Source organism: Protopterus annectens, chromosome 14.part0 (assembly GCF_019279795.1).
Source record: "Protopterus annectens isolate FY-2018-M chromosome 14.part0, PAN1.0, whole genome shotgun sequence".
NCBI classification, from domain to species: Eukaryota; Metazoa; Chordata; order Ceratodontiformes; family Protopteridae; genus Protopterus; species Protopterus annectens.
This window is the reverse complement of record NC_056748.1, coordinates 269258189-269285210: the sequence shown is the minus strand read 5'-3', so window position 1 is coordinate 269285210 and position 27022 is coordinate 269258189. Positions and strand designations below refer to the sequence as shown.

At 40.7% G+C, this 27022-nt stretch overlaps 1 protein-coding gene across 1 annotated transcript in view; it reads right to left on the bottom strand.

Moving 5' to 3' along the window:
* The window catches only part of DENND10 (DENN domain containing 10), a 455606-nt gene that overhangs the window by 209263 nt on the left and 219321 nt on the right, over positions 1-27022 (bottom strand). Inside the window, exon 6 of the mRNA XM_044055976.1 lies at positions 40-151. Coding sequence (XP_043911911.1) covers positions 40-151 — 112 coding nt within the window. The remainder of the gene's footprint in view (positions 1-39; positions 152-27022) is intronic.

Sequence of the window (27022 nt, the reverse complement as noted above, 5' to 3'; positions counted from 1 at the left end):
ACAAAAAGCTTACAAAAAGAAAAAAAAAAAGACATTCACCTGGTAAATTCCAGCAGGGACTCTATTCTTGGATGATACAATGCAATCTTCTTCTTCAGCATCAGTGCAGTGTACAGAATAACCGTTTCCATTCCAAACAGTGATACTACATCTGCAGTGACAAAATATCTTAGTACATACTGTAATTAACGAGCAAGCATTGTGAAAAAGAAACAGTCCAAAACATTTTTTTTTAATTTTTATTTAAGGACAATACTTTAATTGGCACTACAACTGGGCAAAGAACAGCATCTACGATTCATCTTTCTTCCTTTAAATCTGTCTTACACATACTGCTTTGTTCAGTTTCTACTTTTGTCCTACAATTAACATACAAAGCTGCCAATATAAAATAAATCTGCAATGATAAGTCAGGTTAACACTAATCAAGTGGCAAAAAGCAATTACAGAGGTGGCTAGAAATAAAAGAAACAATGGTGCACAAACTACCAATACAGCAAGTTACTAAGGTGTTTTAATTGATAAACAAGTATAAACATCAGAGAGGGTATTAGACAGAACTCAAACAGTGAATAAACAAGACAATATTCATTTATATGGCAATAGGGGCTCCTGCAAATGTATCTAACTGACTGAGTGACTGCAATCAGAGCAGTTATGTATGCTTGCCTGTTAAAGCATTACCAGAAATAAGATGGTTTGTACAGCACTTTGATATATTCTATATATAGTGCCCAAATCAGTTCAACTATGGATGCCAACTATGCTGATGGACCCCTTCCTACAAATACTCAACTTGAACTTATTCACTAGCTTTGTTCCTAAAGTCTGGAGCACAGCGGTAATGATGCCACTTCATAAGGACAGCCCCACAACCACAGCCACATTCAGCACAAGGCGACCTATGCACTTGCCTAGGACACATGGTGGCCACGACCATGCAAAAACAGTCTTTTTTGTAACAATACTATTAAATTACCATTTAAGACCTAGGCAAAATGCATTAATATAAAAGAAAACAAACCATATTAACATGTTTCTAAGTTACATATCACATATACTCTTTTTTTATAACTATCAGTCCAACATTACCTGAACTGCTCAATTCCTGCCTTCTCTTAAACCTCACTTCTCCTTTATCTAATTCTGGATGTATTGCTCCCACAATTTCCATTTATTTCTATGTAATTTGCTCCATCCCTTTCCTAAACATCTCATTTCCATTTCTTTTATCTCTGTTACAATATTCAATACTTGAAATACAGTTGGCTTAGACACTGATTTCCATTGTAACTGCTTTTTTGGCAGCCATCAAAATTAAACGTAGCATGGCCTTACTTTGTCTAGGCAATTCAGATCCTGTGTCCCAGCTCCAAATAATAATTTCCTTATTTACAGCCATTTCCTCACCAAATATTTCTGACAGTGTACTCTATAGGGAATTTTTAAAATATGGTAACCCATTACACTCCCAAAATATGTTCCCAGTTATATATTTCTTCCCCATCACACCCACAACATTTGCCATCTACCTGAGGAAAAATTCTTTGAAGTCTACTTGACCTAAAAAAATACCTATACAAACACTTCCAAGCAAAACTCCTTCATACTTTGGACTATGTTGCATATTTGTGAGCCATACATGTCTTCATATTATTTACTTGTAAACTGCTATTCAAATCTCTTTTCCCAATCTTTTCTAATCTCCTCTGATTGAGTGCTTACACTTAAAATGCATTGCGTGGTATATGCCCTACTAATTATCCCTTTAACAGCAGCTTCTGTTCTAGATTCAACTAAAAACTCTACCAGAGCAAGTCTTTCTCTTAGGATTCCCATCTCTCTCTCTCTCTTTGCCTATACTCTGGTATCAAGCCCTGGCAGGGAATGTAGTCTATAGCCTGCAGTCCAAATGTCTTCTTGGGCTCATATGTTATTACCTTTTCCTCTCTAGTTACTTTAAATACCTTGTTTCCTTTGCCAGTTTTCTCCAGTAAATTCCAGCTACCTCCTGCCTATTCTCTGTAATCCTACTTGCAGTTACCCCTATCAGCAAAATCTCGTTTCTCATGTTATTTTAGTTCTTAGAATATTTTCTGCTACTTTATGACTATAATATTCATAATATTCTGTGTTACAATTCTTCTTCTTAAGGATCTGCATCCAAAAATCCCACTCTCCCTCCTTATTTCTTAAATCTTCCCTGATTCATTACCTATCCATTCCACTTTGAATTATAGCCTCCTGTTTGTGTTATGTATATAAGCCTTAACCCATTATATCCGAGTGACGCCCCCAGGTGCATCTGCAGTCAACTCCTACCGATATCTCTAGGCATCAAATATTGGTTGTTCATATTTGCATCAATAATCCAAAACCATGCTAGTTACAACGTTTTAAAATATCTCATTTTAAAGCTTACTCAATAGCAAACTCAACTACATCAATATTTGACCTCCGTCTAGTATATGTAAATAGATACTATTGTTTTTATTATATTAATTTATATAGATAGAATTTTCACGTTTCTAAATATCTCAACAACCAGGTATAACCCCTTGGCCTCAAATGAAAGCTCTCAGCTGGATGAATAAACTGCTGCTGACAGTATGTCTGTAAGCTGAGTGGTTGCTGAAGTATTGTAAGTTGTTTACAAAATATTAAAATGTAATAGGTACTGTGTTTACTGGGACTTATAAAATTCAGTTTATAAGACCTAGAACCTAAAAAATACTACCACTATAAAAATAGTTTGTGCTGAAGAGTTTGCCATTTATACTTCTTTCATAATCCCTGTGGTTCCAGAGATACGAACATATGTTTGAAATTTGAGGACATAATTTGATTCCGTCAAAAGGCTTGGAAGTTACAGTGCAAACTTCCTGAGCTCCATTGGAGTGAATGAGTTTTTGTATCTCTAAAATATCCATTCAAATCAAGTAACCATTCCAAAATTGTCTTAACCACATAGGTTCTTAGGTGTGTACTAGGCTAATGGCCCTGGGGCCTTTACAAGCCTTGCCCATAGGATTAGCCTGGCATCATGCCACCCGACCTTAGTTCCCAGTGCCTCTGTCGAGTAAAGTCACTGGAGTGATCCCTGGGGTGAACTTTCGATTTCCCATCCACTTATCAAGATTTCTCTTGAAGAGGGCCAGTGAGGTGCTCTGCTTGACATGTATGGGAAGTCTATTCCAGAGCATGGGCAGTCTCTTGGTTATGAACTGTCCCTCCAGCATGTTCTGTCGATTGTGGTAATGAGGTTGAGGTCTCTGAAGCATGTGGTGTGGAGGGATTGGGATTTCTTTAGATGTAGCATTTCTAACAGAGCTGGGTCAGACACGGCTTTGTAAGTCACGCAGAGATCGCCTCTAAGTAGGCAATATGAGACAGAGAATAGCTGGATTTTTTTTAGTCTGTCCATATAGGACAAATGTTTAAGGCCTAGGATCCTCTTTATGAGGTACTTTTGTGGCCTCTCCAGTTGTTGCAGGTGTTTAGTGAGGTACATGCCAATTGGTGCATTGTACTCAATGACTGGCCTAATGAGGGAAGAGTAGAGGGAGACAATGACCTCTTTCTTCCTGGATGCAAAACCCTTAGTAATGAGATGTGCCACATAGAAGGACTTTCTGACCACAGTGGCAATGTGGTGGTCAAAAGAGAGGTTGCTCTCAACCTGTGTTCCCAGTTCTCTTATAACGCCTTCTGTGTTCAGTGGACTACCATCGATGTGGTAATTCATGGGAACCAGGTTTTTCCCAGAGAGGATGACAACACATTTTTTGCCATTGAGCTTAAGGCCATGGTTCTGACACCAGTCATTGATCTCAGTGAGGCCTTCTGTATTGCCATCTGCTAAACACAAATTTGACCTTTACTGCCTTAAAGTTTTCTCCATGTCACTCAGACCCAGCCAGTCTTTCATTGGCTCATGCTTCTGAAACAATGAGAATGGAGCTATGACGCAGAGCAGATGTCCATGAACTGGAGCAAGTTTTGAAAGGGACATCTAATCTACTTCATGAGCATACTTTGGAACTAGTTATGATTTGGATTACTGCACTGGACACAGAGAGAAGCACTATTAGAAGACACATGCACTGAGGAGTGCACTAGCACTTTGAAGGCAGCGCTGCCACCAAGCACTGTTGGAAATGCTAAGCAGACTTCCAGGGGAAGTTATGTCTGCACTGTTGTTGGAGGGGAAAGAAAAAGCACCACCATTTAGCTAGAGATCTGAGAGTATGTGTGTGCATGTGTGTTTGTATGTGTGTGTATGTATGTGCGCACATGTGTGTGTGTGTGTGTGTGTGTGTACAAAATGCCCCAGTTAGACGGGCTGTCTAGTTAACTTCCTTATGTAGTCACCCAGACTCAAACCCTGTACCTTGGCTATGGCAGGCAAGAACACTGACATGTTTGAACAGTGTGTATGGTAATTGTGGAGAGACTGCCAAGTAATGGGATATTCGTAGGGCTGGCAGGGGTCTGATGCACTGCCCTATTTGTCCATGATCTGGCTCTGTTGACTTTTGAGGTGTATGCTGAAACAATTTTGTCTTTTCGGCTTTTCCCGGTTAGGGGTCGCAACAGCGGAACTCCGGTCCGCTAATGATTGGCAGTAGATTTTTATGGTGCTGAGTTGCCAGCCCGACGTCCAACCTTCACCGAAGGCACACCCGTTCACGCATGTCTTTCGGAGGCCATTACAACATTATACAGTATTGTTAGTCTTTTGGTAAATCAGTATAAGTGTAATTTTGGCTTTCTTTTTTAGGGTACACAGGTGTGAAACACAGTGTGTTTGGGCTACAACAGTTTGTCTAGCACTTAGTACAGAGAAGTACAGCTATGAACTGTTACAGAGCCTCTTCCTGTAGTACACAGTTTGAGTCCCACAGCCTTCATTTGTCTTCTATGTGACTCTCCCAATGTAATACACCAGAAAGTGCTTTTAGTTTATTTTACTTATACTTGTTTACTGAGGTAGTGTACTGATCAATACGGAACAATTTCATAGCTCATCCCAGGTGTACTCCTGAGCTACTCCTGAAAAGGGACACGTGTCCAGTGGCTGTCCCAGGCTGTGAGCAAATGCATTACACATTTGTCTTTTGAATTCCTGCACCCTCACATAGACACTAATGAGTACTTCACTATATACTATTTGCGTATGAACCCCAGCATGTCTTTCAGTTTAATGGGTTACCAGATGCATTTTCACTAAATGTGAGTTTCACGGAAATAGAAATTTCCTGTTTCTCGTGCATAGTCTGTTTTAAATGTAAGAGTGTTTGGTTTAAAAAATTGCTAGCAGTGTATTTTCTGTAAAATTTGAAATAAACATTTTAAATTAAATTCAAATCTCTGTGATAACGGTAAAAATAAAGAAGGAAATAGTATGTGCACTGACATGTTTGAACAGTGTTTATGATAAATGGGAAGAGACAGCCAAGAAATGAGATACTGGTATCGCTAGTAGGGGCCTGATTCATTACACTACATAGGGTCCTATTTGTCCACAATCTGGCTCTGTTAACTCTGGACATATATGTTGCAACAATACAGCATTATTAGTCTTTCAATTAGCTAAGACCTCGTCTGAGTGATGCCACATGGGATAGCTATTGTTGATGACAGAAAAGATGTAGGGAGGTCAAAAATGAGATTTACATGTCTTGCAAACATGTAAGTCCCCCCCCAAAAAAATATTGTATTTTATAAGTAGTAATATTTTTGATATAGGCTGAATTATTTGAGTGAATATCCTGCATCATTATGAAATTATTAATACAGTCCTCTCTACAAAATCGAACTGTAAAGGATTTCAGCATTTAGTTAACTATTACTCTGGCAGTTAGCACAAGAGGACTAAAGCTCGGTCTTGTTAATGAGCTGGTTCCTGTGGCAAGGATATAGGGTTTCAATCTTTAACCCTCGATTTGTATACAGCATGACACTGAGTAAGTTACTTAACCAGAAACTGCTCTGAAACAATAGGGAATTTGAGCTAGGCTCCTTAATGGTCTCCAGAACTGCATGCCTAGTAACTATGAACATTTTGTTATTGTTTGCCAGTCATTCCCTATTGCAAAGCTGATATAGCTTAAAGAAATCAATGTAGCTAGTAGTCGACTGACTCCAAACATTTAGAAAAAAATACAAACAATTACCGAAACCAGTGCAATTAACCGTTTATTGCAATCCGAAAAACTTGCAATTCAAACAACTAAGCGCTTTCGCCAAGTAATCCAAAGGCATCTTCAGAGTTGTTCAAACTTTTTCCCCAAAGAGGTTAAATACTAAAGAATGCTGTTTGTATTACACAAGCACCTACCCACTCTTTTTGGTGCTCAAACTTTTAAAAAGACAGCGCATTTATCACAAACACTATTATTCTTAAAAAATACTCCAGAATTTATACATTTTATCAAAAAACTTCCTAATCATAAATTTCATAAAGTTGCATACTGAATCTATTTAAAAATTTAAAAAATACATACATTATGCATACTTTATAAATACTGAACATTAGACATGTCAAGCAGTTTGATTATGTCTCATTTTCAAAAATGGCTTAATGGAAATAAAATCATTCAAGCCAGGTTCCATAGAAGCATTTAGCTTCAATTGCCATAAAGATTCTTTACTTTCCAGCAGCAAATCATTATCACCTCCGTGTTCATTCTTAAAAACTCTATCGATCATGAAAAACACAAACTTTTTGAAACTGATGCATCTTTCCGAGTGTGTAAAAAGAGCATTATGTATATCTTTATTCCTAATAGCCCTTACATGTTCGCATATCCTGTCCCTCAGTCTACGAATGGTTTTACCCACATTGAAGCCGGGACAGGATAAGCAGGCAGTCACATACACGACATGCATCGTGTTACAATTAACCCTACCTGGGCAGGAAATAGAAATGTCACTGCCCTGAATAAAAACGTAAGGTCCATCATTTATATATCTGCAAAATTTACAATTCTCACAATTGGACATGTTAGATTTATATACTAGTTTGTTTATTTTAGACTCTAGTATATTTTTTGTATTTCTCCCCCTACTAAAAACTATTTGGGGCTTTTTACCAAGAATTGTAGACATGTCCCCATGGAAACATTGATTGACAATGCTAACAATCTTGGAAATACTATCATTATATTCCAAAACCATGGCATTAGTCATACTACCCTCTTGCAGCAAATCTTTATTTTTATCTTTAGGCTGCCATTCAGACAATAAAATAGGTGCAAACATTTGTTCCCTTTTCTTAATAACTTCTTTTTTAATATTCAACAATAATTTTAAAGGGTAACCCCTTTCCAGAACATACCTATAAGATTGTAAATTTCTGTTTGGAAGAGTTCTTCACTACTAATTATTCTTGACTGTCGTACCATCTGTCCTTTAACTACACTGCGTTTTTGATGGTATGGATGGTTACTGTCAAAATCCAGCAGTGTATTTGAATATGAAGCCTTCCTGTAAATTGCACTTTGTAAATTATCCACCTTATTCGATAAACTAATATCTAAGTAATTAATATGATTTTTATTCCATGTACTAGTAAACTTTAAAAAATCAGTAGTTCCATTGAGATATTTCACAAATTCATCCGCTTCATGCTCATCCCCTTTCCACAAAATTAATATATCGTCAAGGAATCTGCTGTAGGACAAAATTCTCTTGTTATATTCTGTTTTTAAAATAAATTCAGTTTCCCAGTCCAGTAACACTAAATTGGCAAAAATGGGGGCACATTTTGCCCCCATTGCCACTCCTGAAATTTGATGAAAAATTTCACTTTCAAACATGAGAAAATTGTTTTTTAAAACTATCCCCATGAAATCAACTAGTACTCTAACTAAAGCCATATCTGAAACCCCCAAACTACTAATACTGTTTTGAAACATCTCAATGCCTCTATCATGTGGTATTACAGAAATAAATTGACTACGTCAAATGTCAAAAAACTATACTGAAAATCATTAGTATTTCTAAATTTTGATAATCTACTCACAGTGCCAAGAGTCCGTAACTATGTGGTCAACTTTATTTAACAAATAATTTAACTTGTTGTCAATCTACGCTGATATAGGTTCAGTTTTGGACCCCCTTGCCGAAACAATTGGCCTAAAAGGTGGATCCAAAATAGATTTGTTGGTTTTAGGAATGCCAAAAATCATTGGCAGGACCCACTTTTCCACTGTTAGAAATTCTATTTCTTTTTCATTGATTTGTCCTTCCAGAAACATCTGTGATATAATTATATCTATCCAAGAATATGCCCTATTCAATTCATGCCTTGATGCTCTTGCATAAGTTAATTCATCATTTAATATTTTTTCCATTCTTATAACATAATCAATATAAGGCATAATAGCAATACCCCCTCCCTTATCGGGGGTCATAATTCTTAAATTCTTGTTTTTAGCTAAAGACCATAACAACTGATTTTCTTCCTTTGTCATATTATATGTTCTTGTACTTTTAGTTTTAGGTTTATTTTGGTTATTATTACCACTATTAATAACCAATGTGCGAATCTGTTTTTCGCAAATTCTTTCAAAAATATCTATTTCAACATTACTTGGGGGTACAAACGTGGTTTTACGACTCAGGGCATTACTTTCCATCCGTTGCACATTTCTATCCTTGAAAAACATCTTTAAATTCATTTGCCTAGTATACATTTTTAAATTTACTAAAGTTATAGCAATATTCACTTGTGAACTCGGAACAAATGACATACCCTTTTTCAACAACGTAACATGTTCTTCACTTAGATCCAAATCAGAATAATTATAAATGGTGAAACCATTCTTTTGTACCGTCTGGCAAATTAACCCCCCTTCCTCTACCCATACTTCACTATCAATGCTATTTAACCGGGTATCGGGGTGTACATTTACTTCCACCTCTTGGACTGTTTGTTGTTCCAAGACCTCCCTTGTGAGTAATAATCCCTCCGGTTCCACCCCTCTACTGGGTTCTGCAAGTTTCGGTTTGCCTGATTCCTCAGGCGTTTGGACCTCCGGGGTTCTCCTGGTAAAAAAACTTCTTGTTCTTCATCCATGTTCCCTCTATTAGTATCCATGTTGTAATGCCCCCTGTTGTTATCAATATCACCCCTAGATAAATTCCTAGGGTTTACTCCTTCCTCCACACTTGGGCCTTTTTTAGCTGCATCTGGATACGCTTTATTATTTTTGTATTGTTCAGTATCACGTGCAATCTTACGCTGTTTGATAGTAACATTTTTAGATACAAATTTATCAACATCATGCAAAACTTTCTTATATTTATCATTGTATGGTGTAAATAACACATCATTCACAATACTATTATTTAATTTAAAAATTTCATCCTGCAACTCTGAGTTTAATGTCATTGTTTTTAACTATAATGTCCATAATTTCAAAACCTGCTTTATCTAAAACAGCAATTAACTCACGATAAGCTGAAGTCCCACTATATATTCCCATTGGGAGCTTCCACAATCACAAACCTTTGGGCACTTCTACACCCCGATACAAGGTTAAATAGCATTGATAGTGAAGTGTGGGTAGAGGAAGAGGGGTTAATTTGCCAGACGGACAAATCAATGAAAAAGAAATAGAATTTCTAACATTGGAAAAGTGGGCCCTGCCAGTGATTTTTGACATTCCTAAAACCAACAAATCTATTTTGGATCCACCTTTTAGGCCGATTGTTTCGGCAAGGGGGTCCAAAACTGAACCTACATCAGCGTGGATTGACAACAAGTTAAAGTATTTGTTAAATAAAGTTGACCACATAGTTAAGGACTCTTGGCACTGTTTGAGTAGATTATCAAAATTTAGAAATACTAATGATTTCCAATATAGTTTTTTTGACAATTGACGTAGTCAATTTATTTTCTGTAATACCACATGATAGAGGCAATGAAATGTTTCAAAACAGTATTATTAGTTTGGGGGTTTCAGGTATGGCTTTAGTTAGAGTACTAGTTGATTTCATGGGGATAGTTTTAAATAATTTTCTCATGTTTGAAGGTGAAATTTTTCATCATATTTCAGGAGTGGCAATGGGGGCAAAATGTGCTCCCATTTTTGCCAATTTAGTGTTACTGGACTGGGAAACTGAATTTATTTTAAAAACAGAATATAATGAGAGAATTTTGTCCTACAGCAGATTCCTTGACAATATATTAATTTTGTGGAAAGGGGATGAGCATGAAGCGGATGAATTTGTGAAATATCTCAGTGGAACTACTGATTTTTTGAAGTTTACTAGTACATGGAATAAAAAACATATTAATTACTTAGATATTAGTTTATCGAATAAGTTGGATAATTTACAAAGTGCAATTTACAGGAAGGCTTCATATTCAAATACACTGCTGGATTTTGACAGTAACCATCCATACTATCAAAAACGCAGTGTAGTTAAAGGACAGATGGTACGACTGTCAAGAATAATTAGTAGTGAAGAAGTCTTCCAAACAGAAATTTACAGTCTTATAGATATGTTCCTGGAAAGGGGTTACCCTTTAAAATTATTGTTGAATATTAAAAAAATAAGTTATTAAGAAAAGGGAACAAACGTTTGCACCTATTTTATTGTCTGAATGGCAGCCTAAAGATAAAAATAAAGATTTGCTGCAAGAGGATAATATGACTAATGCCATGGTTTTGGAATATAATGATAGTAGTTCCAAGATTGTTAGCATTGTCAATCAATGTTGGGAACTATGTTTCCATGGGGACATGTCAACAATTCTTGGTAAAAAGCCCCAAATAGTTTTTAGTAGGGAGAGAAATATAAAAAAATATACTAGAGACTAAAATAAACAAACTAGTATATAAATCTAACATGTCTAAAGGTGAGCATTGTAAATTTTGCAGATATATAAATGATGGACCTTATGTTTTTATTCAGGGCAGTGACATTTCTATTTCATGCCCAGGTAGGGTTAATTGTAACACGATGCATGTCGTGTATGTGGCTACCTGCTTATCCTGTCCCGGCTTCTATGTGGGTAAAACCATTCGTAGACTGAGGGACAGGATATGCGAACATGTAAGGGCTATTAGGAATAAAGATATACATAATGCTCTTTTTACACACTCAGAAAGATGTATCTATTTCAAAAAGTTTGTGTTTTTCGTGATCAATAGAGTTTTTAAGAATGAACACGGAGGTGATAATGATTTGCTGCTGGAAAGCAAAGAATCTTTATGGCAATTGAAGCTAAATGCTTCTATGGAACCTGGCTTGAATGATTTTATTTCCATTAAGCCATTTTTGAAAATTAGACATAATCAAATTGCTTGACATGTCTAATTTTCAGTATTTATAAAGTATGCATAATGTATGTTTGTTTAATTTAACTGTTGAGGCTGCCCACTAAAGTGTGCTAGCCTGTGTAACTGATTTATTACTGTTTCTGCATTTTCTGTGTGTTTTCTATCTAAAAACAAAAAAAAAAATAATCCTTGTTTTCCCGCCTCTCCTCGACTAGTTTAGACCAGTTTACAGGCTTTGCTGTATTCTGGGCTGTGGTGTAGTTCCTGTGTTGTCCATTACCTTACTTGGATAGAAGGAAGTTTCTTTGCTCACCAGTGGGAGTGGGGAGCCATGAGCAGCCTACCTGTCCCTGAAGGAGTGACCTCAGCACAAGAGCTGTAGTAATTGGTTGTTTTGGACCATTTCTAGCTCTTTTGAAGTTCCCTGTTTAAAATCTGCCTCTGGGCGTTTTTTTCTGGCTATACTACTCAGACAAGCTCCTCGTGGTCTTGCAGAGTGGTCCTAGCTACAGAGATCTCAAAAAAGTGACTACTTTCTTGATTTAAGTATCTTTGCTGTTTTTTTACTTGAAATACCTTCTCTAGCTTACCTTAAACAAGTTTAAACTGTTTTTTTAGCTGTTTGTTGCATTATATAATATCTGCACTTAAAGTTACATTTAGTCGAAAATTGGTCGAAAGTTTGTTTGTTTGTTTGTTTAATTTAACTGTTGAGGCTGCCCACTAAAGTGTGCTAGCCTGTGTAACTGATTTATTACTGTTTCTGCATTTTCTGTGTGTTTTCTATCTAAAAAAAAAAACAAACAAATAATCCTTGTTTTCCCGCCTCTCCTCGACTAGTTTAGACCAGTTTATAGGCTTTGCTGTATTCTGGGCTGTGGTGTAGTTCCTGTGTTGTCCATTACCTTACTTGGATAGAAGGAAGTTTCTTTGCTCACCAGTGGGAGTGGGGAGCCTTGAGCAGCCTACCTGTCCCTGAAGGAGTGACCTCAGCACAAGAGCTGTAGTAATTGGTTGTTTTGGACCATTTCTAGCTCTTTTGAAGTTCCCTGTTTAAAATCCGCGTTTGTGGGGCTTTGCGCGATTGTGCGCATAGCACAGCGCCGGTTAAACTTCTTCTGGCTCCGCCAAGTCTGCTCTTCAAATTTTCCCTTAAGGAAGCTCTACTCTTAGTATAATCAGACTACTCACTATATTATAAGCCTAGCACTTGTTCTCAAAACCTCTCTTCTAAGTAAGCACTCTCATACTAAAGTAAGCACTACATCCACCTACCACCCCTGTGAATATCCACTTTCCTTAAAGGCACAGCACTCCCTTATACTATTCTAGCATGTCGAGTGGTAGATTACTGTCATCCTCTCCAGTTCAGCTGGTTAATCTGGGAATCTTGAGGCAATGCTACAATTGTCTCATGTACACAGACAACCCTCTCCTCCTCCCAACAAACACAAATACATGTGTGAGATGCAACTATACAGCCAAACTGGAGGCTGATCTCTCTCAACTCAGGACTGGCATGACCAGACAGGAGGAGATGGTAACCACACACACACAACAAACCCAGTCCCACATAGACCTACCACAACTGCAAACCAAACACATAAAAACACAAAGACATACTCGGAGGCTCTAATAAAAAACTTACCAAAACAACAGAAGCTCCCAAAGCAGACATCCAAAAATCCACCACCTCAAAACAAAACACATGCAACACATACTTCAATAAATCAGTGTGTCAAACAATCACAGCCCTTAAGGCCAAACACCATGCCTGATACACTAGTAATAGGTGACTGTATAGTCAGACACACTGATGTCCCGCTTACCAGGCTGAACAAGGAGAGGGTGACTGTGAACTGCCTATTGGGAGCTAGGATTTGCCACATAACACATGCACTCAGGTCACTCCAAAGCAAGTACAAATATGACTCTGTCATTGTCCATGCTGGCGTGAATGACCTGAGACGTACCTCCCTGGACTACATGAAAAGAGACATAGAGGAGCTCTCTGATTATGTAGCCCAGGCTGGTATGACCCTGACCCTGATCAGCATCTTGTCCTCACCAAGAATGATGCCACAATACAAAGACAAGATGATCAGCTTGAATAATTGACTCAAGTACTGGTGTCATTCTAAGGGGATCCAATGTCTGTCTGCTTGGGATGACATGTTGGGCAAGCCACGCTGCTTCGCAAGGGACGGCTTGCACCTGTCACCACTGGGCTTCCGGATATTGGCTAAGGCTCTTGCCACCCCCATAGTGCCTTTTTTAGGCAAGGCTCAAAAGACAAACCCACCTCCTTAGAAAACAACAATGGAAAAAAACTAAGGGTAATGCTGCTCAATGCCAGAAGTCTAAATCTCAAGATGCAGGCACTCGAGGCACTCCTCAGTATAGAGAACATTGACGCCTGTGCAGTAACTGAAACCTGGTTCAAGGCTCCTGAGAGCACCCCAGCGCTACCAGGCTATACCTCGTATCATGCTTTTCGGCCCCAAAACCCGGGCCGAACCACAAAGGGAGGGGGAGTGTCCATATTCATCAAGGACACCCACACCTCCAGGTTAGTAGCAACACATGAAGCATCGGAGACCATACAGGTGCAACTATCCATAGGCAAAACTGCTATACAACTGGTAGCATGTTACAGACCACCCTCCCAATCTCAGGAACCCCACTCAGCCTTCCTGAAGACATTGGAGGATATGAATGTATCACAAAATACCACCATACTGGGAGACTTCAACTACCCTAACATAGACTGGGTACATTATTCTAGCCCTAACACCCTAGCCCAAAGGTTCCTGGAATTCATAAATTCAAATGCACTGGAACAACTAGTCACCTCTCCCACTAGGGGAGATAATATACTAGACCTGATCATCACAAACATGGGGACAAAATGCTCCACACCGGAAGTATACCCCTCACTAGTGAGATCTGACCACAAACTAATCACCCTGGATATACATATCCCACCTCCACCTCCAGCACAAAAGACCACAGTGAAAAACTTCTCAAAAGCAGACTTCACTCTTCTTAAGACTGAGATGGTATCCTTTAAGCCCACTGGGCCAGTGGAAACCACATCCCACAATGCTGAATCCTTCACAAATGCTTTCTATGGACATCTCCAAGAATGCATGGATCATGCAATCCCAAATAAATCCAAGACCCTCTCCACCAAAGGCAAGCGTCCTGTCTGGTGGACCTCAGCCATTAACAAATTGTATAACAAAAGAAGGAAGCTACTGCACGACAGAGCAAAATCCCATAAAGGGAAGACATCTCTGATCAACACTAGCAGAAAACTACGTTCTCTCATAAAAACATCCAAGGCCAACTTTGAGAGAAAAATCGCTAAGGACACTAAAGATAACCACAAAGCCTTCTTCAGCTATGTTAGAAACCTGGGCGGAAACCCTCAGATATGTTCAGAGTTAGTTCACAACGACAAAAATTACACTGAACCCACAGATATTGCCAACATTCTGGCTGACAGGTTCAGTGCAAATTTCTCCCCTCCCTCACCCCCAAAAAAAGAAATACTTATCCCAGCTGAATGTAATCTCCCTGTCATGTCAGATGTCCAGGTGAGAGCCACCCTCAGCAAAGCTAAAAACACAGCATCAATGGGACCTGACAGTATCCCGGGTTGCGTGCTACGTGAACTCCAAGAGGAGCTAAACCCACACATAAAAATGCTATTTAACCTTAGCCTTACTACAGGATATGCACCTGAACACTGGCGTACAGCAACAGTGGCCCCACTCCACAAAGGGGTACCTCTACAGACCCTGGGAACTACCGCCCCATAAGCTTAACCAGCCTGGTCTGCAAAGCTATGGAAAGAATCATTATGGAACTCATAAACAGAGACATTGGGGACCTACAGACACTTGATCCCACCCAGTTCGGCTTTGTAAAGGGCAGATCCTGCCTTTTGAACCTGGTTGACTTTTTCGAAACAGTCACTAGAGCCATTGATGAGGGCAAAGCAGTCCATACAGCCTACCTGGACTTGGCTAAGGCCTTCGACACAATACCCCACTCAGGCATCATAGATAAGCTCAACAGCTTAAATGTAAACCCTTATGTCACTAGATGGGTTGCAAACTGGCTAAAGGACAGAACCCATAAAGTCAAAATCGCTGGAGCCATGTCAGACTCAAAGCCAGTCACAAGTGGTGTCCCACAGGGATCTGTCCTGGGACCCTTCTTGTTCAGCATTTATTTCTCAGATGTTAAAGCAAACATGGGAGGGTTGTGGCTGACAAAGTTCGCAGATGACTGCAAACTAGGCACCATAGTCGATACACCAGCTGACACATACATCCTACAAAAAGGCCTCACAGAAACGGACAACTGGTGCCGGAGTCATGGCCTTAAACTAAATGCCAAAAAATGTATAGTCATCCCCTTTGGGAAAAACAAAGTACCCACAAATTATCACATAGACAGTAACCCACTAAGTATGGAAAAAGTAATCAGAAACCTAGGGACCCAAGTCGACAGCGACCTCTCATTTGACACCCACATTGCCAAAGTGGTTAGAAAGACATTCTACCTTGCACACCTTATCATGAAGGGATTCACATCCAGATCCAAGGATGTCAATGTACCCCTATACTCCTCCCTCTTCAGACCCATGATTGAGTACAATGCCCCATTTGGTATGTACCTCACCTGGCACTTGCAGCAGCTGGAGAGACCACAAGTACCTCACCAAGAGGATCAAGGGTCTCCAACATATGTCTTATTCTGCCAGACTAAAGAAACTCCAGCTCTATTCAGTTGCATACCACCTGCTCAGAGGTGATGTGTGCCTAACGTACAAGGCCATGTCCAATCAAGAACTGATGGACATGCTCCACCTCAAAAAATCCAAATCCATCAGAACCACGAGAGCTAAAGACTTAAACCTCGGCACAAGTATGAATAGGACATGCTGGAGGGATAGATTCATAACCCAGAGGCTTCCCATGCTCTGGAACAGAATCCCAGTTCATGTTAGGCAGAGCCCCTCACTGACTCTCTTCAAGAGAAATCTTGATGAGTGGATGGGAGATCGTAAGTTTACCCCAGGGGTCACCTCTGTGTCACTACTAGACAGGGGCACAGTAAACTAATTCTATTATATAAGGGGACCTTCACTGTGTCACTACTAGACAGAGGCACAGTATTCTAAATCTATTCTGTACATTTTTGTACCATTTCATGGGGTGGCGAAAGCCACATCACTATGGCTAGGTTTACAAATGCCCCAGGGCAGATAGCCTAGTACTAAACTATGAAACTATGTATTTTTTTTAAATTTTTAAATAGATTCAGTATGCAACTTAATGAAACTTATGATTAGGAAGTTTTTTGATAAAATGTATAAATTCTGGAGTATTTTTTAAGAATAACAGTGTTTGTGATAAATGCACTGTCTTTTTAAAAGTTTGAGCACCAAAAAGAGTGGGGAGGTGCTTGTGTAATACAAACAGCATTCTTTAGTATTTAACCTGTTTGGGGAAAATGAAGAACTCTGAAGATGCCTTTGGATTACTTGGCAAAAGCGCTTAGTTGTTTGAATTGCAAGTTTTTCGGATTGCAATAAATGGTTAATTGCACTGGTTTCGGTAATTGTTTTTATTTTTAGCTTAAAGAAATGTTATGACAATCTTGCCAGTACACCAATTGTTAAAACAACATAGATAATTTATTCTTCAAGGGCAAAACACACTGCACTTGTAGATGAAGCACTGGAATGTAAATTTGTTTGCCAGCAGCAACCACTGCATTAGTAATAATTCTTTAATTTGGACTTTTTTTAGATGACTTTTACAGGTATTGTGCATATTGACTTATCATAAATTATCAGATAGTATTTATTTTGCTCTTTTAAATGCTCTTCTATTTAAACTGTGCTACCCACAGGTGGATCTTATGGTATGATACTAGTGATCTTTTTACAGTTTCATGTAGTTCATCCAAAGCTACCACTGAAGTACAAGTAATGTATTTCTTCATAACAATAAAGAATATATATAATCAACAAAGTGACTATAACTGCTGGTGGATGTGGGGGACTCTCTGTGAATGAAAGCACTGTATGCTCTTATCATTTGGTAGTTTTTAAATAGTCTTATCTGGCTTCAAAGGATTAACATGCATGTATGTGAATTAAGTTGGAATACTTTGGCTACTGTGTGTTTGTGTGAAACAAATTTAAAATATGTGACTTTAGTCATTTATCATTATTTTTTTATGCAAGCATTTGAGAAGGATGCAATAAATAATACAACTATAACTGCTGGGTTTGGGGAATGTCAGTAGATAAAAATGACTGGCCCTCCTGAGCTGATGAAGTTAAAAAGTCATTAGTCTGTCTTTGCTGGACTAGTGTTCATTTGTATAAAGCAAATTAGAACATTTTACTGTGGCCATTTTAATCACAATCAGGCATGTGATGTGTGTATTGTCAATAAGGTGGCCATAATTGCTGATTACAGATATTGGTGGATTATAAAGACAGCAGTTCATGTGACCTTTTAAGGTTGAAATGTTCTGAAATGGGAACTTTTGTCTTTATTGGTTTATAAATTTTGTTTCACTGCTTACTGGAAAAAATGTTCAAATTGACAACTTTAAAGAGCACTCTTTACTAATGCTGCAGTATTAAACAAGAAAATTAATTTTAAACAATTAGGAAGGTGAATGCAGGAACACATGCATTTATACATGGTCCTAAAAATGGGTACGGAGGGCCCACGGCTTGAAAACAGCTTGCAGCCCAAGGTACACAATCTGCCACTGACCAGATACATTTTCAGTGAATGAGTTTCATGGGAAGAAAAGTTTAATGTTGGTCATGCAAAGTCTGTTTTCAACGAGACACTGTTTTGTTTTGTCTTGCAAATGGCCATCAGGATTTGTGCTATAAAATTTGAAATAATTTTTTTAAATTATATTCACATCTCTATAATCATTACATAAACAGGTTTGAATTAGAAGTTATGTACCTACCATAACGTTCCATGTTAGTTGTCTTCTCTCGCCTTCTTTCTTGCTGGATGGGTTCGGAGCCGATCCAAGGCTCCGACTCGGCACTTGCTAAGCTCGAGAGCTAATTTTACCAGCTCGAGGCAACCCTATATCCCATGATGCAGGGAGGAGATTACTCAGATCTCGTTTGGTAGCTAAAGAAATAGCAGTATTTTCTTCCAACTTAAGAGGAGGAAGAAAATAAGGATACTAAATAACATCATAACCCTCTAGAAAGGATCAACATAATCTAGTGACACTAGGAGTTGAACAGCTAGAAAAAGGTAATAACCTCTTAATAGAAGATGTATAATCTTCCCGGTCTGACCAGGCTAGGGGATGGAGGCGGACGCAAGAAAGAAGGCGAGAAGACAACTAACATGGAATGTTATGGTAGGTACATAACTTCTAAATGTTAAGTTGTCAATCTCGCCTTCATTCTTGCTGGATGGGACCGCGTCCCTAGCACCTCTATCCTGGGTGGCTCAATGGAACAGACTCTTGAGAACGGTGGAACCAAAATTTGCTCTGTCTCTGGAGACCAAATCTAATTTGTAATGTGAAACAAAGGTATGAGGAGAGGCCCATGTGGCTGCTGCACAAATATTGTCTACTGGAAGTCTAGCTTGAAAAGCTGTAGATGTAGCTAGAGCTCTGGTAGAATGGGCTTTTGGGTTAGAAACCAACTCTTTGCCTCTGAGCTGATAAATGTAAGTGATCACAGAAGACAGCCACCTAGATAAAGTTACCTTAGAAACTGGAAGGCCTTTCCTGTTCTCTGCATAGGATAGAAATAGTTGATCAGATTTCCTAAAAATTTTTGTCTTATCCAGATAATATCTGAGCTGGCGGTGAACATCGAGATAATGTAACTTATGTTCAGCTCTATCAGAATAATTCGGGAAAAATACTGGAAGATCAATGGACTGATTTAGGTTAGTCTGTGATGCCACCTTTGGTAAGAAAGACGGATTAGTTCTTAGGGATACCCTGCCTTTGTGGAATATTAGATAGGGAGGGCGAACACAGAGAGCATGAAGCTCAGATACTCTCCTGGCAGATGTAATGGCAACTAGAAAAAGTGTCTTCCAAGAAAGCAATTTCAAAGAACAGGCAGCTGCAGGTTTGAACGGGGGAAGAATCAAGGATGTTAAAATTAAATTTAGATCCCACTGTGGTGGGGGGTCTCTAATTGGAGGTTTCAATAAAAAGATATCTCGAAGGAATGCCTTGCAAAGTTTATGTGACATAATGTTGTGGTCCAAAAAGCCTATATGAAAATTTGAAATGGCTGCCAGTTGAACTTTCACTGTGGAAGAAGAGGATCCTGAATTAAAAATGTCAGCTAGGAAGTCCAATACCGAATGAATTGGAGCAGTATAGGGGTCTATGTTCCTAGCTTTTGCCCAGAAAGAGAAACGTCGCCATTTACTAGTGTAGATATTTCTGGTAGACGTTTTAGGGAAGCTACTATGATATCCCGTACAGGATTAGAAATCATAGGAAGCCTGGCTAAGGATGGAAGTGGAGCAACCAAGCAGTGAGGTTGAAAGAAGGTATGGATTGGTGCAGTTGACCCGACTGGTGGGTCAGAAGATCTGGAACCGGGTCCAGATGCCATGGCTGTACCAAGAGGTAATGATGTAGGAATGGAAACCATATCTGTCAAGGCCAATAAGGGGCAATGAGAATCAACTTGGCTCTCAAGGTGGTTGCTTTCTGAATTAGCTGACGTATCAGCAGAAAAGGAGGAAAAGCATAAAGAAGTCCCCGGGGCCAATCTTGGGTTAGAGCGTCTCTGGGGGGATGGCCTGGAAGGGGGAAGAGAGAGAAGAAGTCTGGGCATTTGCTGTTTTGAGGTGTAGCGAAAAGGTCACAGCAAGGAAGGCCCCACTTCTGAAAAATCTCTTATGTCACTGACTGTTTGAGAGACCACTCGTGAGGCATGAGAATAGCTCTGCTCAATCTGTCCGCTATGATGTTGGATTTCCCGGGGATGTGCGTTGCTATCAGAAACCGGTGAGAGGAGATTGCCCATTGCCAAAGTCTGAGAGCCTCTTGACACAGTGGATAGGACTTGGTTCCGCCCTGTTTGTTTATATACCACACTACGGACATATTGTCCGTTTGGACTGCAATAGTTCCCAGGGGAAGAGAGTCGTTGAGGGCTTGCAACGTTAAAAGCACTGCTCTCATCTCCAGAACATTTATGTGCAGATGGTACTCGAAAGGTTGCCAAGTGCCATGGATCATTCTGCCCTGATAATGCCCCCCCCACCCGATCAGGGAGGTGTCTGATGTAACCGTGGCAACCGGGGCAAGAGGAACAAATGGTCTGCCTTGATGGATTTGAGGGGACGATATCCACCAAGTCAGATGTCTTTTGCAAGTTGGAGTTACTATGATCTCGTGACGCATGGGAAGTTGTTGAAAAGACCATTGGGTGAATAGCATCCATTGTAGAAGCCGCATGTAAAAGCGGTGAGGGAAGACGTGTTATGGCGGCCGCCATAAGACCCAGTACTTTCAGAGCAAATCTGGCCTGAATTTTGTTGCTGAATAGAATCACTTGGACATGTCTTTGAATGTCCAAGATCCTTTGGTCTGTCAACCTTGCTGAAAGTTGTACGGTGTCCAATCTTGCGCCTATAAAAGTAATATATTGACAAGGCAGATTTTTCGAAATGTATAGAAATTCCTAGCCCTCTGCAAGTGTGAATGGCGTAATTTCTGGCTTGGAGAAGCTGATGCCTGGTGGTGGCAGTGAGGAGCCAGTCATCTAGATATGGAAACACCTGGAATCCTTGACGTCTCAGGTGAGCCGTAACCACTGCCATGCATTTGGTGAACACTCTGGGGGCTGTAGTGAGTCCAAAGGGCAGGGCTCTGAATTGGAAGTGACTGGTCCCCAGCCGAAAGCGGAGAAATCTTCTGGAGCGTCTGTGAATTTTTATGTGATAGTATGCATCCTGAAGATCTATCGAGCACATCCAATTGTCCTTGCCCAGAAAGGGCAGAATGGACTGATGTGTGACCATCCGGAATCTTGATTTCTTTACAAACTTGTTTAGTTTGCTCACATCTAATATTGGTCTCCAGTCCCCTGTCTTTTTTGGAACTAAAAAAAACCTTGAGTAGATTCCGGATCCTATTTGGTCCGCTGGGACTGGCTGGATGGCTCTTTTTACTAGCAGTTTTGATATTTCTAGTACTGCTAGTTCCCTTAGACCGGGTGGAACGTCTGGAAGGGTTCCCTTTTGTTGAACTGGGGTTTGAATAAAGGGAATTTTGTAACCCTTGGATATAATTGACTGTACCCATTTGTCTTGAGAAAGGGAAAGCCAGGCTATTGGGTACAGCGATAATTTTCCCCCGACTGCCTCCGGCGGACAATCGGGCAACATCTCAGGGATGCTGGAAGGGTTTGTCAGAAAGAGGCTCTCTGCTACCCTGATTCTGCGGACCACCTCTGCCCCTAGGGCGGCGTCTATTATTGTTACCCCTCTGCCTCTGGGGTAAACTGACTTCGTCAGGCGTGACTCCTTGAGATTTATGGAACCACATTTTCCCTCCCTTCTGTCCTTTGGGGTAAGGTCTAGAAGGGGTGGAGAAATGGACTCCTACGGCAGAAAGAGTCTTGCCATCTTGTTCGCATCTAGTCAAAGTGTCTTTCACTTGAGGACTGAACAAGGTCGAGCCATCAAAGGGGGAGTTTGTGAAGGATGCCTTGAAGGGGTCTGCAAAATTACAAAGCTGCATCCAGGACTGATGCCTTAAAGCCACTCCTGTGCCTGCGGCCCTACTCGCTCCATCGGCTGCATAAGAAATGAGCCGCATGGAGGAGTTAGCAATGGAGTTAAGGATTCCTAGCTGTGAGCTAATCTTATCCTGAGACCCAGCAGCTGACGGATCCTGTAAAACTTCTCCCAACTCTTTAAGAACATCTCTTTGAAGGCGGGTGAAGTGGCATAAGTAGTTCAGCGATCTCATGGCAAAAGTCACTGAAGAAAAAATCTGCTTACCGTACCTGTCCATAGTCCTAGAATCCTTATTAGGAGGATGGACAGGTACTGAAGGATGAGCTAATTCCTTCTTGGTGGCAGCAGCCACCACCATGGCATCAACTGGGACACCCTTTGTTAAATATTGTCTATCTTGTGGGGCAGTAATAAATTTTGAAGGTCTCCTGGGGATAGGTTCCACCGAATCTGGAGCCATCCACGCCTTCCAAGCCACTACCTCCATGAGAGGGTCGAAAGGCGGAGACACCCAGGAGGTGGAGGGTCGAGATCCGAACGCCTCCAGGTATACTGACTCATCCTCGGAGGGATTAAGGGAGGGCCAGTTCCCCCTCTGTTTAAGCATTTCAAGGATGTCTGAAAATGAGACATCCTCAGAGGAGGACCTTGGTGATCCCTCCGACTCATCCAAGTCAGTATCTGATGTAGTAGACTCAGGGGAGTCTAAATGTTTCCTCTTACATGTCTTCTTATGCGGGGGTTCTCCTGACGGATCAGGAGAAGCCTCGGAAGAGGAAGATATTCCCAATGGGGAAACCTGAGGCGTTGGATCTCTGGGTCCAGGAGCAAGAGAGTGGGAAGAGACGTCAGCAGGCACTGTAGTGGGAGGAGCTGATGGAACTGTCCGTTGACTAAGCCCAGGGGCTAGTACACTCCTCATCACCTCGAAGGCTCCCCCATCAGGAGACCAGAAAGTTCCCGCTCTGAAGAGATAGGAACCCCAGGCCTCACCGAGAGGGAAGGCTCCGAGGCAGATGTCGGGGCCGAGCTCACCAATGCCGAAGCTCCGAGAGGGAGAACGGGGTCGGACAAGGGTCCGATGCCACTCGCCCCCTCGGAGCCGGCGAGAGAGACCAGATGCCCAGATCCCTCCAATGAAGGTCTCAAGGAGGAAATCGGAGCCGAGGATGATGGAGCTGAAAGGGGTGGTATCGGCTCCGAAGTCACAACGGTACCGGTTCTGAGGAGCTCCGGCTCCAAGCTCTGTAAGAGAGTCGAAGGAGGAATGTTCGGTGGATGTGATATAGCTACCGTCTGTTGAGATGGGCTATGGAGTATTTGGGCCAATGCCTGAGACTTTAATAGTCTACTCACCACTCTCTCAAGGTCATGATCAGATAGCCTGGATGACCGAGAAGATCGGCTCTGATGGCTCCGCTCCGAGAGCAAGGGTGATCTCGGAGCCGAATGTATAGATTCCACTGAAGGGGATCGAGATCTCTTTTTTGAGATCAATGGAGCCATCGGAGCCGAAGATACGTCGGCTCCAGCCGGAGCCGACACTGAGTGTCTGGATTTGACAGTATCGGCGCCGGATGGAGCCGATACTGAGACTGGTATGGAAAGATCGGCTCCGGCCGGAGCCGATCTCGAGCCTGGTGAGGAAGAACCTGAAGCCGATGGCTTGGAAGCCTGAGCCGAAGGCTTAACAGGTTTCGAGGGCTTCCCCGGCGCCGACTTAGTCGGGGAGCTCTCGGGCTTTAATAAGCCCCTTAATATGAGCTTATTTTTTCGTTCCTGCAGGACTCTTGGGCTGAAAGCATGACAGATAGCACAAGAGTCCTGCAGGTGCGAAGGTCCCAGGCAATAAACACAAGAAGTGTGACCGTCTGTCAGAGACATCTTCTGACAGCACGAGTCACACTTCTTGAAGCCTGAGACCTTAGTGTCCTTCGACATAACTGTGTCGATGAAACACCAGTAACACACTCACACACAAAAACACTCAGTCTAACAAATTAAATTAAATTAAACAGGGATAACACACAGTCACACACAAACAATCCCTGACAGGAAAAAATTTAGGGAGGGGAAGGCCTAAGGCCTAACTAGGGACAAGGGAATATTTACTCAAAAAGAAGGGAACACAGACGGGAATGGGGCTAAAGTAAGTCGATAATTAACAAAATACAATATATATATATATATATATATATATATATATATAAAGTTAAAGGGGGGTAGACGAAAAGTCTCTAAAAAGTTCACTTTCCTAGAGCTGGTAAAAGAAGGCACCTCATTAGCGAAGCGGCAAACGAGATCTGGGTAATCTCCACCTTGCATCATGGGATATAGGGTTGCCTCGAGCTGGTAAAATTAGCTCTCGAGCTTAGCAAGTGCAGAGTCGGAGCCGAGGATCGGCTCCGAACCCATCCAGCAAGAATGAAGGCGAGATTGACAACTTAACATCAGTATTTATGGCAATTGGGACAAGACAATCAAGTAATGGGACACTGGCATGGCTGTATGTGTGTGGGGGGGGGGGCTTGACACATTAGCCTGCCTAGAGCTTCATTTGACCATGATCAGGTTCTTCCCATAACAGATCCCAGAAATTACAGGCCCATCAGAGCCTCATCTGCAAGCCATGGAACAGGTCATACTACAATATTAAAAAATGTATAAAAAGACTTGACACCTAGCAGTTTGACCTCATTTAGAGTAGACCCAGTCTAACAGATATGTTAAGTTTTTTGAGAGGGTAACACAAGCTGTGGACAGTGGTCATGCTGCTCATACAGCACATTTTGACCTTGGTATGGTATCTCAATCCATGTTGTATGCTAACTTAATTAACAAGCTAAATGCACTACAAACAATGTAGTTAGGTGGATAGCAAACTGCCTGTGGGAGAGAATCCACACATTGAGGGTGGTAGTCACACCTACAAGAGTATGAAGGTAACTTGTGGGGTCCCTCAAGAATCCATGCTAGGACCTCTGCTATCTGGCATACACTCTCCTGATTTCCGAATCAAAAATAAGGATCTCTGGTTAACCAGAACTGTAGAGGACTGCAAACTGGGTGTCATACTCAAATTCCCTTGTGACGTACAGAAGCTACAACATGAACTTACCCATGTTAATAGCTGGTGCTTAGAAAACGGTCTACAACTGAATTTATAAAATACAATACTTTTGCATTTGGTAAACAAATCCTCCATCCAGCCTTTAATACAGAAAGCACTCCATTCCAAAATGAAGATGTTGTAAGAGACCTTGGAACATGTGTAAATAATTTCCTCTCCTTTGATCATCATGTTGCAATAGTGGCTAGGAAATCCTTCTACGTGGCACAGCTAATCACAAAGGTTACCTCATCTAGATCCAGAAAAATCCTTACCCCTCTATATTCCATACTGATGAAGCCCATCATAGACTACAATGCCTCTTTTGGGAAGTATCTTACTAGATCATATCAAGGAGTTAGAGAGATCCCAATTGTTCCTGACAAAGAAAGATCAGAGACCTAAAGACCAGAGCTACCAAGACAGACTTAAGGCTTTGTTCCTGTACTCAGTGTCTTACAGACTCCTTAAGGGTAATCTGTGTCTTCCCTTCCAGGCTGTTAGGGATCCAGCAGACCAAGACCTCTTATTTCTGTACAAATCAAACAGTCCACCAAACACTAGGACCACAGATCTGAACCTGCTTCAGCAAGCAAACAAATCACAGTGGAGAGACAAATTTGTTAAGCACCAACTGTCCTCCTCTGTAACAAACTTCCACTCCAGATCAAGTAATCTGACACATTATTTTCATTTAGGAAGCAATTAGACAACCGGATAACTACTGTTAAATTCAAGTCCAATATGACTGGCTAGTTGCTCCTTGAAAAAGAAGATAAGTTTTAAGGAAAGGTACTGGCCATTAGGCTCAGTCATCTTGTATTTCCTATGATCTTGTGACACTCTTACAGGACGTGCGCAACTAATCAGCTGTTTCCATTGTTTATTGTTTGGATAAATTAGACGACAAAAGGTTCCCTTAATTTGACCTGTTAATAACAGCCTGTATTTAAATTGGAACCTGTGCACTGAGAGAGAGCCTTACAAGACTATCTGCAAATATATAGAGCTGAGTGTATTTTTCTGTATTATTCTGTATTATAGAGCTAAATTGTTGCTTAGATATCTGTTGTCTTACTGTTCTGCAAATATACAGAGATCAGTATATATTTTTCTGGTTTTATAATTTGAACTGTGATTCCTCACATCTCTGTTGAAACTGTCTTCCCCACCCTCCCCTCCCTGTTCTTGGTTGTAGTTTAAATTTGGTGGCTTTTGCAGTGCCCGCCCCACTGTAGATTTCATCTAGGACACTCCCCCAGTTCCATCTCTTTGCCGCATTCTACCTAATAAACCCTTTCTACACTTGCTTTTAGTCCTTTTTAATTTAATTACATTTTTTCAAACTGTGTGTGGACTAATATTGCTACATACTCAAGTGTGCCAGCTTGCACTGCATGTAAATTGTTTTTTACTACTGTTTTTGCTACTTTTCTGAAAAAAATATTGTGAGCCGGTTTCCTACCTTTCCTGTAATTAGTGTTCCAGATACAGATTTGCTGTATCCAGGACTGTTTGTAAGCTTCTGAGCCCCCCAAGCCTTTCTGTGTTGGAGGGAAGCCTTCTAGCTTATCAGTGGGAGTGGTAAGCATTAGGTAACCTGTCTACCACATAAGGAGTGGTTCTGGCCCAGAATTTGTAGTTATTGGCTGTTTTGGGCAGTCTTCCATCTCTCTCAACTTTCTGATTTGAAGGCCTGCATTTGCATTTGTTTCTGTTCTGTAACTCCTGGGCCCATCTCATTTGCTCACTCAAAAAAAAATAAATAAACTGTATCTGCTTTTACTGTATTTGTGTTTCTTCCTACTTTATTTTGCTTTTGCGTC